The sequence below is a fragment of the Benincasa hispida genome, chromosome 10 (assembly GCF_009727055.1).
Source record: "Benincasa hispida cultivar B227 chromosome 10, ASM972705v1, whole genome shotgun sequence".
NCBI classification, from domain to species: domain Eukaryota; kingdom Viridiplantae; phylum Streptophyta; class Magnoliopsida; order Cucurbitales; family Cucurbitaceae; genus Benincasa; species Benincasa hispida.
Window position 1 is genome coordinate 11,791,306 of NC_052358.1, and position 20,503 is coordinate 11,811,808.

At 35.3% G+C, this 20,503-nt stretch overlaps 1 protein-coding gene across 1 annotated transcript; it reads left to right on the plus strand.

Annotated features, from left to right (window-relative positions):
• The first annotated feature begins 226 nt into the window (after positions 1-226).
• LOC120087721 (E3 ubiquitin-protein ligase WAV3-like) lies at positions 227-4,789 on the plus strand. The gene is made up of 2 exons (XM_039044599.1): positions 227-791; positions 2,389-4,789. The coding sequence occupies exons 1-2, from the start codon at positions 570-572 to the stop codon at positions 4,336-4,338; spliced, it is 2,172 nt and encodes a 723-aa protein (XP_038900527.1). The 5' UTR covers positions 227-569; the 3' UTR covers positions 4,339-4,789.
• The last annotated feature ends 15,714 nt before the right edge of the window (positions 4,790-20,503 follow it).

A 20,503-nucleotide genomic window follows, 5' to 3' on the forward strand; every position in this document is an offset into this window, starting at 1 on the left:
CAGGAGTATGACTATGCGACCAACTCCATCCAACTTAGAAGGACCCTTTTAAATAAATAAAAAGAAAGAATGGCAATTAATGAAAATAATAGAAATATAAAGGGTAAAGTTGAAAATTAGAGAAAACTGGAATAGTATGAGTGAGACGTACACGTTGCAATTGAATTGGGCATGGTTATTAAGCAGTTATAATAATAATATTGTAATTAGGAATAAGATTTTACAACTTAGGCAAGAAGAAAGCAGAGCAAGCAAGAAAGCTAAAAAGCCTGCTCTTTTCTCTGACCATTCCTCTTCCTTCTCTTCCGGATTCTCAGCAATTTTCCTTCTCCAAAAAGATCAAAATCAAATCCATTAAAAGTCAAAATACCCCATTTAATCCCTTCCCCCCGACTTCTTGTTCGCCATTACCATTGCTTGTGAAAAAACCCTCTTCTTCCTTTTTTCTCTTTGCTTTTGTAACCCACGAGAGACTTTGTATCGACCCTTTTTCTTTCTGAACCACTACTTTCCTATGGATTTCTGTTTCTAGACATTCCCATCTCTCTCTCTGATACACAGACAACACAATGGCAAACAAATGGAAGAAGGTGAAAATGGCGATTGGGAATGGTATGTGTCTTCATCTTCCTCAAGTCGCTGGGGATTCCACTCCCTCTACTACCCTTCCTCCAACTTCCTCTTCTCAGTCCCTTTCTCCTTTGCCTCCTACTTCCAATTGCCGCCAATCCACACCAACCCATTCCTTCTCCAGTCCCCGCGTTTCCAAATCCGGATCAAGGTCTTCTAAGGTCATTCTCAATTCTCCTGTTTCCTGTTTCCTGTTTTTTCTATTGTTTCTTTTGGTTTCCTGTTCTGGGTTCTTTTTGTTTTTTACTGGTTCGCTATTGTTCGTAGTGATCCTCTTCATTTTTAGATTTCAAGAAAATTCAGGAGTGTTTCTGTATTTCCCATCAGCCCTTTAATCCCCCCCTCTTTTTCTTTTTTAACTCTCTCATAATGTTTCTTGTGGGTGGCTATGGTGTTATCATGTTGCAATAAGTTTCAATGGACGGAGGCTAGCTATTGGTGTTTTCTGGTCTTGTCCCGATCAAATATTGTTACCCTCTTTCGTTTATTCGTGTAGGGTACAGTGTCCCTACAGTGATTGGATTTATTAAAACTTAGTTTTGATTTGTGAGGAAGGCTATTTCTTGTCGGGTTCTGTCTTTGACTGTTTATGTTTTTATCTTTTCTTTTGCTATCTTTTAACGTTTGATCAAGTGGGGTGTGTGTGTTTGGTGCGGCTGTTTTTTGGTTTTTGATATAAGTGCAGCCTGTGCAGTGGTTTTCTTTGATCATTTGTAAAACTTAAAACGAAAAGGAAAAAGTATGATTTGATGTTAATATTTTGGAAACAGTGATTCCCAATGGTTTTCCCCCCTTTTCATGGTGTGTTTTTTGAGAACCCGTTTGACCATCGTTGATTTTGAGATTTTCTTGTAATCAGTTTTCGCTAATTGTAAAGTGACAACTGGTTGAGGAAAGAAGGGGGCAAAAGAAAAGTCGTGGGGATGGGGAAGGGATTGGGAAATAAATCTACATAGGAGACACAAACAACTCATGATTTCCTCTTTTAAGAGTTCATACTGTTTCTCCATCTTTCTTCCGGATCTCAACAGTGGCACCGAATTTGCTGTCAAAAACACTGTTTCAACCAACCCATCTTACCAAAGCAGCCAATCTTGAAGTTGTTATATGGAGAAAAGGATTGTTTTAAGAATCAATAGTACCGTCGGCTTGGACTTAGTTCGGTGTATACTATAGAATTTTCCATGGTTATTATGGGTAGAGGGTTATAATAGTCCGTGCTTGGGTGCAAACTATTTTATCTGGGTTATAATTGTTTGTGTTTGAAGTGTAGACTATTTTAGTTTGGAAAAGAAATAGTCAACACTTTAACCTAGGAAATAGTAAACATTGTAACAAATAGTAAATATTGTAATGGTAACAAAGAGAGTTTTGAAATAATAATGCTATAGTTAATTATAGGTTACAATTGCTAGAAATATCAAGTATTATAATTGGAACCCCAATCGTCGAGTGGGCTACCCACTTGAAGTTACTTTTCACCACTTTATTGATAATTTTGCTTTCATGATTTCATGCAATACTTTGGCTTTAGAAGCCGGTCAATGAACTCTTTGTTCTTTCCAACGTAATCTGTAAAGTACCAAACTTTAATGCCTCTTAATGCTGGCCCAGAAGGTTCTCTTCTGTTCAGGAAAATCTGATGATATTAGGCAGTATTTTTGTGTTAGTTACGGTATCTATTTGCATCTGGACTTGCCCATTTGATAAAATATTCATTTAGATCTTGTCTCATCAATGTATCTTTCTAAATTCCAGAGGACCTGTGCAATATGCTTGACCACCATGAAAGCAGGGAATGGCCATGCTATTTTCACTGCAGAGTGCTCTCATTCTTTCCACTTCCAATGCATTACCTCAAATGTAAAGCATGGGAACCAAATTTGCCCTGTTTGCAGAGCAAAATGGAAAGAAATCCCTTTTCAGAATACCAGTTCTGATTGTGCTAGGCCTAGAACCAACCCGGTTGGCTTGGCCCCAGACAATCAATGGATGACAATTGTTCAACGGATGCCTCCTCCTCGCACCGATACAACTAGGCAAATCTCCTCGCTTTTTCATGGCCCTGAACCAGTAGCTTATGATGATGATGAAGTTTTAGATCAACAACCTCTTGCCACCGAGAGAAACACATCAAATGATGGTGCCAGTGTTCATAGTTGCACTGATAAAGTAGAGGTCAAAACGTACCCGGAAATTTCAGCCGTTCCAAGATCAGTTTCTCATGATTATTTCTCTGTGTTAGTCCATGTCAAGGCTCCTCTCTCCATTGCAATGGTAAATAACTCCAGAAACCAGGCTGCATTGCCTCCATCGAATCAACCTTCTCGTGCACCAGTTGACCTTGTAACTGTGCTTGATGTTAGCGGCAGTATGGCAGGTACCAAACTTGCACTGCTCAAACGTGCTATGGGTTTTGTGATCCAGAATCTTGGCCCTTCTGACCGACTTTCTGTCATATCATTCTCCTCGACTGCTCGTCGCCTTTTCCCGCTTTGTCGAATGACTGACCATGGACGACAGCAGGCATTGCAGGCTGTTAATTCTCTAAAATCAAACGGTGGGACAAACATTGCTGAAGGCTTGAGGAAAGGTGCCAAGGTGTTGGTAGACCGCAAATTGAAGAACTCTGTTGCTAGCATTATACTGCTCTCTGATGGGCAGGATACATATACTTTTAATGGTCCTAGCAGTGCTCGTCCTCAAATAGATTATCAGTCCCTCCTTCCAGTTTCAATCCATCGCAATAACCAATCTGGAATGCAGCAGATTCCGGTTCATACGTTTGGATTTGGCATCGACCATGACGCTGTGGCAATGCACATGATTTCCGACACATCGGGTGGCACATTTTCGTTCATAGAAACTGAAAGCACCATCCAAGATGCATTTGCTCAGTGCATTGGTGGCCTGTTGAGCGTGGTGGTGCAGGATCTGCAGGTTGAAGTGAGATGCATTCACCCAAGTTTGCAGCTTGGTTCAATACAAGCAGGAAGTTACCAAGCCAGCATCACTGAACATGCAAGACTAGGCTCCATTTACTTTGGAGACTTGTATGCAGAAGAAGAGAGGGATTTTCTGTTGACACTCAACATTCCAGTTGATGAATTCGGAGGTGAGATGCCATTGCTCAAGGTTAAATGCGTCTACAAGGACCCCATTACCAAAGAGCCAATCACTTTAGCAAATGAAAGTGAGGTTCAAATACAAAGGCCAGATAGAGTAGGCGAACAAGTAGTGTCATTGGAAGTAGACAGACAGCGAAATAGATTCCGAGCGGCGGAGGCAATATCAGAGGCTAGAGTTGCTGCCGAGCGCGGGGATTTAACCGGTGCAGTGTCTGTGTTGGACAATTGTTACAAAACTGTGTCTGAATCAGCATCTGCTCGAGCTGGTGACCAATTATGTGCTGCTCTTTGCGCTGAGCTGAAGGAAATGCAGGAGAGAATGGCGACTCGCCATGTCTACGAGTCCTCTGGACGAGCTTATGTGCTGTCAGGATTGAGCTCGCATTCATGGCAGAGAGCAACTGCAAGAGGGGACTCAGTGGATATGGGAAGCGCAGTGCAGAGTTATCAAACGCAGTCAATGGTTGACATGGTGTCTCGTTCTCAGACCATGATATTGGGGCCACCGCCATCTCAAAGAACACTTCGTCCGACTCATTCTTTTCCGGTCAGAGCACTGCAACTGCCACCACCGCGGTAAATTGTAGTGAATGATAAGGTGAAGCTGAACTTAGCTCAAAAGGCCCCTGCAATTACAACCCAATGTTTTGCTTTTTTCTTCACGGTTCTAAGCAGATTACTATATATATTTTTTGGCATTTTACTTGGGGTGGGAATTGAGATAAAATTAGTTTAGAGAAATGATATTGATTTATTTGATTTTATATTGTTGTTAGGCTTTTGATTCACATGGAAGGGTGGGGGGTGGAATGTTATTTGGCTTAGAAAAAAAAGGCAGAATAAGGCATGATGAAAGTGCCATAATGGAAGCTATATATATATATAGAATAGTGTGGGAAAACAAAATCTCAGAATAGTTTCTTTTTCTTTTTGGAAAGATCAATTATTATGTAAAAAGAAAAGAAAATTAAAATGATGAGTGTGCAGAATAGTTGTTCAGATTGAAGTTTGCTTTGGTATATAAACATGGTTTTTTTCCCCTTTTTATAATTGTTTCTTTTATTTTTGTTGCAATTATTGAAAAATTGTCGCAATGGTTCAAATTATCATTGTTTTGAGACAATTCACTAGTCATTAATTTTCCAAAAAAATTAGAAAAAAAGACATGGATATTATAATTTTTATTTTTGAGAGAATCCCTTTGTTATTATTGATTTGGAGCTTTTTGCTTTCATCATTGCGCAAATAAAAAATTCTAATGGTTTTAGAGTATTTTATATAATTTTCTTAAAGTTTTATTTAAAGACAAACAAATTTAAAGCTTCAAGGTCAAATTTGTTAAGATTTTTGAAAATTTAGAGACGTAATTGAAATTTATCATAGAGTATGAGACATTTGGTATAATTTAACATTTTTTTCCTCTTTATTCTTTAATTTTCTTTCTTTTTTTTTTTTCTTCTTCTTCTTTATCTTATTCTTTCTTTTCCCTATATTAAGAGAGCTCATTGAAAGTTATTTTGTTAAGCTAGTTTTTGTTTTGTTTTATTGTTAAAATTGATAAATTGGTTTTTAGTTGCTGCTGTTATTCGATTGTATAGTTTGTTTATTGTATTTGCACAATGTACTTTCTATATAAAAGCCATTGTATTAGTCACTCTTCATTATAGAAAATGAATATTTCATTTAGGAATAGAAAATGAATATTTCATTTGTGACTATTCCCTGTTCTTCAGTTTTTTAGATGGTATTGGAGCTTTAAAGTCGAAAGACGAAAGGATCCGAGTTAGCTTTCTCCTCCTTTTTTCGATTTCTTTTTTTTCTCTCTTCATCTCTCGATTAATGGATTCTCCTACCAGAGAGCAATGAGATGGTTACCTCGTCAATTCTACCTAAAGTGATTAACCCATGAAGTAAAAGCACTATAGTGAAGCTTGATGAAAACAATTTTCTTTCCTGGAAACTACAAATTTCCACAACTTTGAGAGGTTACGGGCTTGACAAATTCATAGATCAAGAAAGTATTCCTCCATAAAAATTTATAGTTGTCGAATCATCCTCATCTTCAACAAGATCATTGAATCCTGATTACGAGTTCTGGGTAAAACAAGATAATCTTATTCTTTCTTGGTTACTTGGCGCCATGATGAAAGATATCCTATCAGAGATGATGGATTGCTCAACGTCAAAAGAAGTTCAGAGTATATTGAATGCAATATTTTCTTTTAGGAATATGACACAAGTCCTTGATCTGAAAAGAAAATTGGAGGCAATAAAGAAAGGAAACCTGAAATAAAAAGAATATTTTCAAAAGATAAAGAACTTAATTGATTTCTTGAGAGCTGTTGGCCGACAAATATCACATAAAGATCATATTATACATATCTTAACAAGATTAGGTCCTGAATTTGATTCCATGGTATCAATCATCACTGATAAAGAGGAATACCTTTTTTTTACAAAAGGTGTATTCTCAGCTGCTTGCTCAAGAAAATCAAATTGAAAGATAAAGTTCGATAAATTCATATGGATCTGCACCTTCTGTGAATCTGACCACTCAAACACACTCGAAACAAATTCCTAATCTTTCTCCTCAATCAAATAACAACGATGGAAATAGAAGAGGCAAGAATTAAGACAAGCAGAATAAATATTTCTGGAACACTAATGGCAAACCTCAGTGTCAAGTGTGTGGCAAATTGGGTCATATAGCTCTGAAGTGTTATCTTCTTCTTGAAAAGTGGTTTCAATGACCAAATCAGAATCAACACGGGTAGCATTTTTCTATGAACAATCAAAGGTAGAATATGAATTCTCCTTCTATAAATACATTGTCGATTCAAAATGAATTCAATAGGAAAAATCAATGGTTTCCAAGACTCAGGAGCCACGAATCACGTCACAAATGATGCATCAAATTTGACATTCGAGTGAGAATACACTGGTAATAAGGTGTTGGTTGGCAATGGTGCAAGTTTGAATGTCTTTCATGTAGGATCTTCCTTCTTAAAATCTTCTCTTCCTACTATATACCCAAATACTATCTTTCAACTTTGAAATCTACTTCATGTTCCCAAAATAACCAAAAATCTCATAAGTGTTAGCCAATTTGCTAAAGATAACCATGTCTATTTTGAATTTCACTCTAATAATTGTTTTGTGAAGGATCTCAATAGGAAAACTCTTCTTCAAGGCAATCTTGTTGATGGACTTTATTGTTTTGCAATGGAAATATCTGAGTCTCAAGGTTCCCTGTCTTCCCATAGTTCAATCTCAACAACCAACTCTCAAATCTTCCATATCTTAGTTACACAATCTTCTACCAAACTGTCTTCTGTATGTTCTCTTGATATATGACATAATAGGCTAGGACATCCAAGCTTAAACACTGTTAAACATGTCCTTACGATGGAACCAAAAAAGATCCATAATGGAAGCGGGGATCGGTCCCAAATCTCAATTTTTACAAAACATACAATTTTACAGAAAACATACAGAAAATTATGCATTTAATTAAAATTACAGCATGTTTTTAGAAATAGAAAAAATGAGATAAGGAAGATACTAACTCTTGAAGATCTAATCTTCTTTATGTGATTCCTCTTCTCCAAAATTGCAACGAACAACAACATACTCGAAACTCTAATTGGCCACCACCAATCAGAACCTCTTGTATTCTCTGTAGGGGAAGAGAATCTCTAAGGAGTTTTGTGAGTTCTTAGATTTTTGGAAGAGAGGGAAAAATTAAGAGGAATGAGGGGGTGAGAGTTCTTTTCTGGAAAAGCAATTTTTTTGCAGAGAGCGTTCTCTGTATTCTCTACCTCTCCATTTTGTCAAGAAGAGAGCAACCCGTAACTACACTCACGACTCACGTAGTGAGTTCGACAAAAATTAGGGGAGGGGAGTTATTTCCCTCCTACTAATTTAAAAATTAAAAATTAAAATTAATTTTAATTCAAATAAAACTATTATATATATATATATAGGTTATATGCATATTAAACATATAACCTATGATTTAATATTACATCACATACATATAACCTATAGTTTTACTTCTCTCATCAATGGTATTTAATATAAATCTCATTTATATTAAATTTAATTATATGAATCCAATTCACATAATTAATATTTGAATCATATTCAAATATTTATTTTCTCTCAAATAAACTTTATATTATAATGTATCAAATACATTATAGTAATTATATCATATATAATTAAATTAAATTAATTATGTCACATATAATTAATTTCCTTAATTATATCTTGAACAGTTCAAATTAATCCAAAATTGATTCTCATTTAATCCTTGTTGAGCTACAGAGGAGACCTCATGGACCTGTAGCTTGAAGCTCCAATAATACTTGAATAATTAATTAAACTCGTTTAATTGAGTTTAATTAAATTACTCAACATCCATTAATTGTCAAACACTTCACTAAAGACCGACAGCTGCACTCTTCGCACTACAAATATATTTCTGTATCCATTGGCTATAACCAGTCAACAGTGCGATAACCCTTCACAAATTACTCATAAGTATAGTTAGGCCAAAATCACTGTTTTGCCCTTGTAGTTATATCTAACTCCTTAAGTACCATTGATCCCTCTAATGAGCAATTAATCATAGTCCAACTATGACCAAACTCCTCTCGAGCTAGGAAAAGGTGTGGTGCCATATTGTTCAAGCTCCAGAATCAACCCTTAAGGGAACAATTTATCTACTTATCCCGACGTCGGGGAAAGAGTGAATTTCATCTTGTGTAGTTGTGTTCCCAGCTACCCAATCAGAGGAATCCCCAAAATGGTAGGCTTACTAAATCAGCGATCTAGCCACTCTCATCTATACAAATAAAATGACTGCCCTCATTGGCTGAAGTTCACAATTCACTCAGGATTCAAGTAATGTCACCCATGGTCATCCTTGTGAAATGTGAGTCTCAATCATGAACGACGTTATATCATGAGACTAGTCATTTCATGGTTCGGTCTTATACAAACTCCTTTTTATAAAATATTCCACTCACATGTCTCCATATGAATGATTAGGATCAGATCATTTGAAGCACTTTACAACAATTGTAACATCTACAAAGTGGGCAGTATCCATAGCGTCACCAGGATAAAGTATTCAGCCTTATCCATCTACTATAGACTATTTAGGTTATCACATAAACATGATCCAATTGTATGTCTCCACATACATGTTTAAGCTACAAAAGATAACGTTGGATGTTAGTTTATCGGTTTGTGAGTTTAATGCTACTAAATGTCAAACAAAACTTCTCATATTTTATTAAATAAATAAAATGTTTGTACAATACAATTACAAACTACAGAACTCTACAAGATTTAGGGCATCAACCCCAATACTTACTACTTGTTACTGTTGGGATAAAAAATGCCCTAAAGTCTCGTGTCCTGTAGTTTGTAAACAGTTTGTACGAATGCTTGTGTTGTATAATGTATGATATTTACTTCACATCTTGATTTTGCTCAGTTGTATGTTTTATTTGCTTTACCACAAACCAATAAACATAAAATCTCTGGTTATCTGTATGTAACTTAAGCATGTATATGGTGACATACAAGTGGATCGTATCTTAAGTGATAACCAAAATGGTCCATAGTATATGGATATAGGAGGGGAACCTTATCCTGGTAACGTTATGGATGCGACCCGCTTTATGGAATGGTCACAAGTGTTGTGACTTGTCACAGATGGTCTGATCCTGATCATTCGTGTAGGGGACATGCGAGCAAAGGTATCCTATACAAAGAGTTTGTATAAGACCTGACCACGAAGTGTTAACGTCTCGTTATATAACACTCTTCATGACAGAGACTTCACTTCACTAGGATAACCATAGGTAACATGACCTCAATCCTGGAGTGAGTTGGGAACTCCTGCCATTAAAGGCGGTCCTTTGATTTATATGGGTGCGATTGACCAGGTCGCCGATTCAAACCTACCATTTTGAGGATTCATCTGATTTGGGAGCTGGGAACTCAGCTACACAAGATGGAATTCACTCATTCCCCGAGGCAAGGGTAAGTAGATAGATAGCTCCCTCAAGGGGTGATTCTAGGGCTTGAACGATGTGGCGCCACACACCTTCTCTTGGCCCGAGAGGTGTTCACATATAATTGAACTATGTTGTATTGTTCATTAGAGGAATGGGTGGTACTTAAGGAGTGAGATGTAACTACAAGGAAAAAACAGTAAATTGGCCCAGTTGTACTTACTAGCATCTGTGAAGGGTCATCGTATTCATGATTGGTTATATCTGATAGACACAGAAATATATCTGTGATAAGAAGAGTTCAGCTGTTGGTCTTTAGTGGAATACCTGATAGTTAACGGATGGTGGATCTCGTGGCTAAAGAGTTTTGTCAGCTATTCACGTATCGTTGGAGCTTCGAGCCACAAGTTCATTAGGTCCCCTTAGTAACTTGGATAAAGTTGAGAATCGATGTTTGAGCCAGTTTGAAATATTCAAATTGACAAGAGGGAGTTCGATTATATATGATATAATTGAACTAGTTAATTATATATGTTATAATTGACTAAATGTATGAGATTCATTAATTTTGGAGGAAATTAAATATGATTTATATGAAATGGAGGAGAAATTACTATAGTAGATATGTGATATCAAACTATAGGGTAAGAATATAATATGATTATATTCATTAATTATTAAATTGGTTAATTATATGATAATTACCCGAAAAACCTCTCCTCGGTCATGCATTAGTGGGAGAATCTGAAGTTGGTTATTATAACCGAAGAATAAAATGAAAATTTATTTCATTTTGCAAAAAGTTCTCAATCGATGTGAAAACGTAACGATCGCCTAGTTTGAGAGCCTATACTCATCATCTAAACAATTGCACACCAGCGCCTAAACGATCGCACGCCCGTCCCTAAACGATCGCATAGCGTGCCGCATTTTCTAAACGATTGTCTACCATTTATTAAATGATCGCTTAGTAAAACCTACACGATCGTGTAGCTTCTTCTAAACGATAAACACACTTGCTATACGATAGCTATTTCTCTCCCACTTGCTTATCGTTTACACGATTTGTCTTTTCTCCGACCTCTACCAAATTCACCAAAGACCACACTTTGGATTCTCACTCCTAGAATACCAAGGGCTTCAACTGGTGGTGTCGTTCTCGCTGTTCACTTGTCCATGACTGTTCGTGTTGCAGCCGTTCGTGTAGACGGTCGTGCTACTGTAGCCGACTGGTTTGTTGGGTGATAAAGTTCAAGTAGAGGTTCTTCCATTGCTTCTAAGTTCGACGTTTGAAGAGAGACTTCAACTGTTATGAGGACTCTTTCCCTTGTATTTTTATTGTTCAAAGCATGCCGTTAATTAGTGTTAATTTGCATAACTGTCTGTTGGAATGTATGTTTTGTATTTTGGTCACGATGAAATCGGAAAGATCCGAACGCGCTCATGGATGCTCTTCGTTAAGAGTTCCTTCAATAACATTTCCTATTCAAATAAAAAAAGCTCTTCAATTTGTCATGATATGTTGTCTCTAAAAGCCATAATCTTCCTTTTACTAATTCTTAAACTGTTTATTCTTCTCCTCTTCAACTAATTGTGACTGATATTTAGGGACCATCTTATCAAACCTCTAGGAATGGATTTAAATACTCCATTAGCTTTGTTGACGTCTTTTCTAGATACGCATGGATCACTTTTCTTAAAAATAAAAGTGGGGCACTTAGTACTTTCTTTTCTTTTAAACAAACCATTGAAAAACTTCTAGGAAAGCCAATACTTTATCTTCAAACTGATGGGGGGAAGGGGGTGAATTTTGTTCATTCATTCCCTATCTAAAATCTCAAGGTATGGAATATAGAATGACTTGCCCTTATACTTTTCAAAAAAATGGTACTGTAGAAAGAAAACATAGACATATTGTTGAAACCAGTCTAGCCTTATTATCTCATTCTTCTCTAAAACTAATTCTGGGACGATGCTTTTTCCACTGCAGTCTATTTAATTAATAAACTACCTACATTAGTTCATCAAAGAACATCTCCCTTAGAGAATATTTTCGGTATCAAACGTAACTATTCACTTCTAGAAACCTTTGATTATTTGTGTTATCCATCTTTGAGGTCATATAATAAACACAAATTTGATTCTAGGTCAGCACCTTATATATATATATACTTGGGTTATAGTAATATTCATAAAGGCTATAAATGGCTAGCTCAATCTGGTCGTGTATATGTTTCAAGACATGTACTGTTTGATGAGTCTAAATTTCCTACAGTATCTTTCTTCAAGCCAAATTCGAAATCTTCTTATATACCTAATATCTTGAGCTCACCACCTACATTAAAACATCATCAATCACCTTTTACCCGGTCAAACAACCCATCCCCATGTGCTGACGATGCCTTGTCTACTTCAAATTCATCAAATCCTTTACATTCTATTACCAAGTGTACCAATAACATACCCAAAAACTCCTCTACATCATCACCATTAGATAATAACTTGCTTCAACCGTTACTTCAAACTTCCCCGTCTGATTTACATTCACAATCCATTTCTTCCTCTCCTACTTTTTCTTCACAGCCTACTTGTGATCCAAATGAGATTGAGGGGTCATTCTTTTATGCTTCAATACCGAATACATCTATTGTTGTTAATCAACATCCAATTGTCACCCGAGGGAAGAATGACATTTTCAAACCAAAAATATATTCAATTGAATATATTGAAGTAGAGCCCCCAAATGTGAAAGAAGCTTTGAAGTGTTCTCATTAGGTGCAAGCCATGACAGAGGAATACAAAGCACTGATAGCAAGAAACATGGTCTTTAGGACCTCAACCAACTGATAAGAAAGTGACAGGATGCAAATAGGTGTTCAAGATCAAAAGAAATTCAGATGGATCCATAACTAGATATAAAGCAAGATTGGTAGCTCAAGGATACAATCAAGTTGCAGATCTTGATTATACTGAGACGTTTAGTCTAGTAGTAAATCCTATAACCATCAGAGTTTTGTTCACTCTTGCATTATACCATGGCTGGAAGTTAAGACAAGTAGACTTAAATAATGCCTTTCTTCATGGTATACTAGAAGAAGAGGTATATATGATACAACTGCTAGGTATGATTGATAAATCAGCTCCTACAAAGGTATTAAATTAAAGAAAGCTTTGTATGATTTGAAACAGGCTCCTAAAGCATGGTTTGATGACTTACTTCTTTTCTACACTTGCTCGAATTTACAAATTCCAAGGTTGATTCATCTCTTCTGATATATTGTAAAAATGGAGTGGTATGTTATGTTCTGGTATATGTTCATGCTATTGTTATCACAGGCAACTCACCTCAAATGATTGATAAACTAGTTTCAGACCTGAACAATAAATTTTCTCACAAAGATCTTGGTTTATTGAATTACTTCCTATGAGTTGAAGTGTAATATCCAGAGAATGGAGGAATCTTCTTGTCTCAAAAGAAGTATATATCAGATCTATTACATAAGGCAACAAATTCAAGATGCCAATGTCATTTCTACTCTAATGGTAAGTGGCTCTGTTTTATCAGCCTTTCATGGTGAAAGATTTGATGATGTCAAACTATATAAGAGTATTGTGGGTGCCTTGTAATATATGACTTTAACGAGACCAGAGATTGCCTATAGTATTAACAAGGTATACCAATTTATGCATTCTCCAAACCAATTTTATTGGCAACCCGTGAAAAGGATCCTGAGATATCTAACAAGTACTATTGATCATAGATTGTTGTTTAAGAAACCAAAAGATTTGCTTATTCAGGGCTTTGCTAATGCTGATTGGGCATTAAATCCGAATGATAGAAAGTCAACTTCAGAAGTATGAGTATACTTTGGAGGAAATCTGATTCAATGGTCTTCCAAGAAACAAACTGTAATTTTCAAATCTAGTACTGAAGCAAAATATAGGAGTTTGGCCCTTGTTTCTTTTGAATTAATCTGGCTACATTCTCTATTCAAAGAATTACATGTTCAGCTATGGAAAACTCCAACTCTGTGGTGTGATAACCTCAGTGCAGTTCATCTAAGTGTAAATAAGTTCTTCATTCCCGCACTAAACATGTGGAAATAGACATATTTTATTAGAGATCTTGTTCATCAAAAGAAGGTTCGAATACAACATCTTCCAACTAGTGCTCAAATTGTTGATCTATTCACAAAGCCTTTATCAACTACTAAATTCCTTCATTTGAAAGACAAGCTAAATGTTTGTTCATCACAGCACATTGGCTTGAATGGGGGTATTAAGAGAGTTCATTGAAAGTGATTTTGTTAAGCTAGTTTCTGTTTTATTTTATTGTTACAATTGATAAATTGGTTTTTAGTTTATGCTATTATTCAGTTGTATAGTTTGTTTATTGTATTTGCACAATGTACTTTCTATATAAAAGCCATTGTATTAGTCGCTCTTCAATATAGAAAAAGATGATTTCATTTGCGACTATTCCCTGTTCTTCATTTCTTTAGACCCTCCATATTGAAGGATCAGTATGACAATCCTATAGAGGGTGAATATGACTTATTAAAACTAATAAAAACTTTTTACTAATGTGGGTCCAATTAAGCAAGTGAATACAATTTTAGGTAATAAGTAATTTAAACAATAAATTTAGGGAAATAATTTTACTATGAATTAAACAAGAAAATAAGAATCATACTTTAAAATATCCTATTTAATTATAATAAAAAGATTGGTAATGAATATAGAAAAATTAAAACTACCAATCAAAACAAATTAATATGAACGATTAATTTAAAGAACAAATGTACAATTAATTTCATATACTAAACTATAATAACACAATAATTGCAAAATTAAAGTAGTATAGGGATAAATAAATTAACATTGGAGATTTTTATAGTGGTTCGACACAATCGGCCTACATCCACTTCCTAAGCTCCTCTTGGGTATGTGAATAGAAATCTCACTGACTCTTTTTATAGATTAGAGTCTAACCGTTTCACCTCTCTTTTTGCAAGTTCAAGAGCAAACTCAATCGCTTCCACAGATAACGATCAATCCGTTACAACTGCTCTTTTTTCGAGACCAAGAGCAATCCTTACAAAAGTTTGGAAATATTAAAGAATACTCTTACAACTCTCTTAATAGAGTGGATTTACAATATTAAGCTCACAACAAACCATTCCTCACCACATAAAATAACTCTCTCAAAAATAAGATGAAAAAAAGAAAATTAAAACTTGGAGAGACCAACAATGAAGGCTTTGTATTTTTAGAGGATTGAAAATAAGGAAAATTGTTGTTGAAATTTGGAGAAGATGGAGTGTTTAAATAGAGAGGAAATTGTTGAAACCTACATTTAATTTGAACCATTGAATCTTGAAAAAGAAAAATCAACGGTGGAAATTTTAAACTAAACTAACCATTAGACACAAACAAAATATAATATAATAATATATATCTTTTAAAATCATTTCTTTTAAAACCCAACAAAAAGTAAATATCCACCATGTGTCCAAAACCAGCCATCAAACGTAAAATATTATTAAATTTAAATTTTTTTTAATTTCATTTCCTTTTAAAATCAATCCAAAAATCAAAAGCATATCATGTATCATTTCTCCATTGCTCCAAGTGGTACATTTCAATTGGTCCACTTTGATGAGAAAAGTTCTGTCACGTCATCAACTCGGGATCTTCTATTAAGCTTGTTTCGGTCATATCTTCTTCGTTTGAGGTCCTTATTCAAATTGCATTGGAACCGCGTTGTTCCGAGCTCTACGCAATGGACACTTCAAAACAATCAAATTATTAATAAATAATAGCAGGTTTGTTAACATCAAAATATTAATTATTTAATTAATTAAAATTAATTAATTTGGGATTAAGGGCCAAAAAGCTAATAATTTCCTCTTTTTTATGATGACAAACAACTTAAGAAAAATGAAATTCGAAGTAAAGTGTGATATGAAATATGTTCTTGATGCATAATTAACACACATATAATTTTAGTTCACTTGAACTAAGGAATATTTCCAATATTAACTTGCTTTCATTTTTCTTATTACCTCTTCCTCTTTTAGAATCAATCGAAAAAGAAAAATTAAGGAAATTAACATAAAGACATGAAAGGTTCTCCTAAAATCATGAACACACACTATTTCGCATGTATCTCCTATCAACATGCCTTCTAAAAAAAATATAACAATCAACATTGTAAATTCAAGAGCCTTCATATAAATTTTAAGATCAATTTCACAAATTTCTCCTCATTTTGAAATCAATTGAACACTCCCCCTTAATAAGGGACGAAAAAACATTTAGTACATAAATCAACTTGAGGGTAGAAATATCAAATAAATTTTCAAAACATATTACTCCAAATATAATAACTTCCCCTAAAAGGATAAACAATAATATGCATAAGAGTGGCACAAAATAATATAGCAATATAGAAAAATCAATTTCATTCAAACATGAAGTTCATAAAAAAATACATAACTACCCCTAAAATCAACCATTCTCCTTCTAATAAGAAATCAATAAAGACCATGGAGATAAAATCATTCAAGTGAAATTAAGATATCAAAATATCAAATATTATAAGACGTCAACGATTGTTGAAAAACAAGCAATGATACCAACTAATAGCAAATCAATATTAGCCAATCAATATAAGCATGGTATCAACACATCCAATTTTGAGCAAACGTGCTAAGAGGAGATGAATAAAGTAAATCAATTCAATAACTACTCCCCCTATGAAAAAGAATTTTACAAGTCTTCAAAACAACATGCTCAATGATCAACTCTTTTCAATATAGGACAAATAAAATACTCAAAATGATTTTCATTCAACAATGTAAACCATAGAATATGCATAACTTCATGCTCAAAAAGCATTTAATAAAAACTCTAATCAATTTCATCCAAAGGATAATCAACATATTTTAAACTCAATATCCTTTTAGCTCAAAAGTTTTCAAGAAAAACAAAAGGATAGAGCAAACATCTAATTGGCCAAATAATAAGCAAAATAGATAAATGCCAAATAGATAGATATACATTAAATTCTCATGCTATTAAATTCAAACTTTAGAAAAAAAAAAATTCAAGTGATCTAATTTTCATAAAGATACTAGAAGAATAATTATCTCAATAATAAAAAAAATATAAAATTACCAAAAAAAATTATTTTCCTTTGTTAGATTCAAGCAAACCATAAAAATTATTACAATTTGAATTAGTTTCTCATTTGAAGTTCAAACAACAATTGTTTCTTGAATCATACCTACAAGAAAAGCTTAATCAAAAGGTTTTGATACCAATTTCTGTGGGGGTTTGTGTCCTAAAGTCTCGTGTCCAGTAGTTTGTAAACAACTTTGTTCGAATACTTATAATGTATAATATAAATGATATTTACTTCACTACTTGACTTTGCACATTTAAATATTTTTTATTTTACCACAAACTAATAAACTTAAAATCCCTAGTTATCTGTATGTAACTTAAGCATGTATGTGGTGACATACAAGTGGATCATGTCTTGAGTGATAACCAAAATGTTATATAGTATATGGATATAGGAGGGAAATCTTATCCTGGTAACGCTACAGATGTGACCCACTTTGTGGAATGGTCACAAGTGTTGTGATTTGTCACAGATGATCTGATCCTGATCATTCGTGTAGGGGACATGTGAGCGGGGGCGTCCTATACAAAGAGTTTGTATAAGACCTGACCACGAAGTGTTAATGTCTCATTATATAACACCGTTCATAACTAAGACTTCATTTCACTAGGACGACCATAGGTAACATGACCTTAATCTTGAGTGAGTTGAAAACTCCTATCATTGAGGGCGGTCTTTTGATTTGCATGAGTACGAGTGGCCAGAACGTCGACTCAAACCTACCATTTTGGGGATTCATCTAATTTGGGAGCTAGGAACTCAACTACACAGATGGAATTCATTCCTTCCCCGAGGCAGGGGCAAGTAGATAGATAACTCTCTTAAGGGCTGATTCCAGGGCTTGAACGATGTGGCGCCACGCACCTTCTCATGGCCCGAGAGGTGTTCACACATAGTAGGACCTGTCTCTTATACACATCTAGATGTGTATAAGAGACAGATATTTACTTCACTTCTTGACTTTGCACATTTAAATATTTTTTATTTTACCACAAACTAATAAACTTAAAATCCCTAGTTATCTGTATGTAACTTAAGCATGTATGTGGTGACATACAAGTGGATCATGTCTTGAGTGATAACCAAAATGTTATATCTGTCTCTTATACACATCTAGATGTGTATAAGAGACAGGAGTACACCGTCGCGCGCTATTATCTAAACGATCGTTTACCTTTTTCCTAAGCGATCGTTTAGCTCCTGGTATTTACTAAACGATCATATAGACAATTGCTTAGTTTTTCCTACGCGATCGTTCTTACGATCGCTCACCCTTTTCCTACACGATCGTTTAGACGATCGTTTATCTTTTCCTACACGATCGTTTAGACAATCTCTTACTTTTCTACATAATCGTATACTTTACCTAAACGATCAAGCATATTGTCTATGCGATAGACGATCGCATCTTCTACTTGCTTGATCGTTGTGTACGGTCTCTCTTCCTCCGTCCCTCTATCAAATTCGAACAAAGCCCATACTTTGGATTCTCAGTCCAAGAATACCGAGGGCTCTAAGTGGTGTTGTCTTCTCCATTTCCTTCTGTGCTAGTGGTGACTGTTCGAGATAGACGGTTGGGCTTCAGACTCACTGTGAAGAAGGAATCTTCATCTGGTATGATTTCTTGATCCCTTTAGCATCATGAAAGTATGTTTGAATGTATATGCGGTAATTTTATCACAATGAATTGGAAAGATCCGCTTCCGCTCGTAGGTACTCTTGAATAAGATTTCCTTCAATTGGTATCAGAGCACTCGATTTTCTGATATTCCAATTCATTGCTGCAAAAGAATTGCAAATACATTCTTAGTGGGTGCATTTCTACACAGTTTAGTCGTTAAATTGCTGTGGATGTACGGATCTATAGATGTTTTCGTAGATGTTAGCCTCGGTTTGTTTTAATTCTTTTACATTTGCAGTTGTTTGTAAAGACCCCTGCATTTTTTGGTCATTATTAATCATTATCGAGTCTGGATTCAAAGTCTGTTTGAGTTTTGAATCGTTGGCGAAGAAGATCGAAGCAAACATTGTGGTTCTTCAAGGAAGGTATACGATCAAGTATTGATCGCATCGTGCAGTCGATAGAGTACATGATTGCTATTGATCGCATCGTTTAGACGATGGCGTACGCGATCGCTGTTGATCGCATCAGTTAGATGATGGAGTACGCGATTGCTGTTGATCGCATCGGTTAAACGATGGGTATGCGATCAAGTGTTGATCGCATCGGTTAAACGATGGGTATGCGATCAAGTGTTGATCGCATCGTGCAGTCGATGGGGTACGCGATTGCTGATGATCGCATTGTGTAGACGATCGGGTAAGTGATCAAGGGTTGATCGTATCGTGTCGTCTACTATAGATTAGACTTGCTACATATTAATCTTTTAACTGATTATTTTAGTTCTTAGTTTTCATTTTAAACCATTTATTAAAATTAACCAAAACACTTCATCCCACATAACAAGTATTATAACGCTTTATAAATATAACAAAAAAAATAAAAAAAAAAAAAAAAATAAAAGCATACATAAATATAACCCTTATATTATATGATGCATGAGTATGCATTTATGTAAATTTAAAACTGCTTCTCAAATTATAAAACTTATAATAAGAGAATATGCATGACCTAAGGTGGGATTTATATATATGTGCATACCATATGACATATTAAAAACATACATTGCATGTAATAAATAAAGGATTAATGGATCGAGATGAGCCTTTACAAAATTGGAATGAAATAAACCCTGTCTATTACATTTTTCATCGAGCAAAACCGGTTCACAAGCGAGTGGGTCTTGAACCGCCAGGAGGACTCCATCGGTTAGTAAATTGCCGTAGGTAGACAATGTCCAACGCAAAGTAGACGATAGGAGCAAATTAAACGACGCTTAGACGAAACTAGGCAACGAAGCCTGATCGTCTATGTGATCGCTCAACGAGGTGACAGGTAAACAATTTACCTTGTTTACTAAGCGATTTTTTAGTTAGTACTAAGCGACGAAGCTTGCTGACCAAAACGATCGACTATGCGATCACTGAATGCAGCGTCAGGTAAAAGATTTACCTTGTTTACTAAGCGAGTTTAGTTAGTACTAAAGCAATGAAGCTTGCTGACCAAAACAATCGTCTATGCGATCACTTAACACGACGTCAGGTAAACAATTTGCCTTACGTTACTAAGCATCTTTTAGTCAGTTACTAAGCGATGAAGCTTCTGACCAAAACGATCGTCTATGCGATCAATTAATGCGGCGTTAGGTAAACGATTTACCTTGCGGTTACTAAGCGATCGTTTAGTCAATTACTAAGCAATGAAGTTTACTGACCAAAACGATCGTCTATGAGATCACTTAACATGGCGTCAGGTGAATGATTTACCTTGCGTTATTAAGTGACGTCTAGTCAGTTACTAAGCGATGAAGCTTGCTGACCTAAACGACCGTCTGTGCGCGTGCGTTAAGCGATACGCGAGCATCACATCGTCTGCACGACCCGATATCATGATCGCAATAACCAATCTT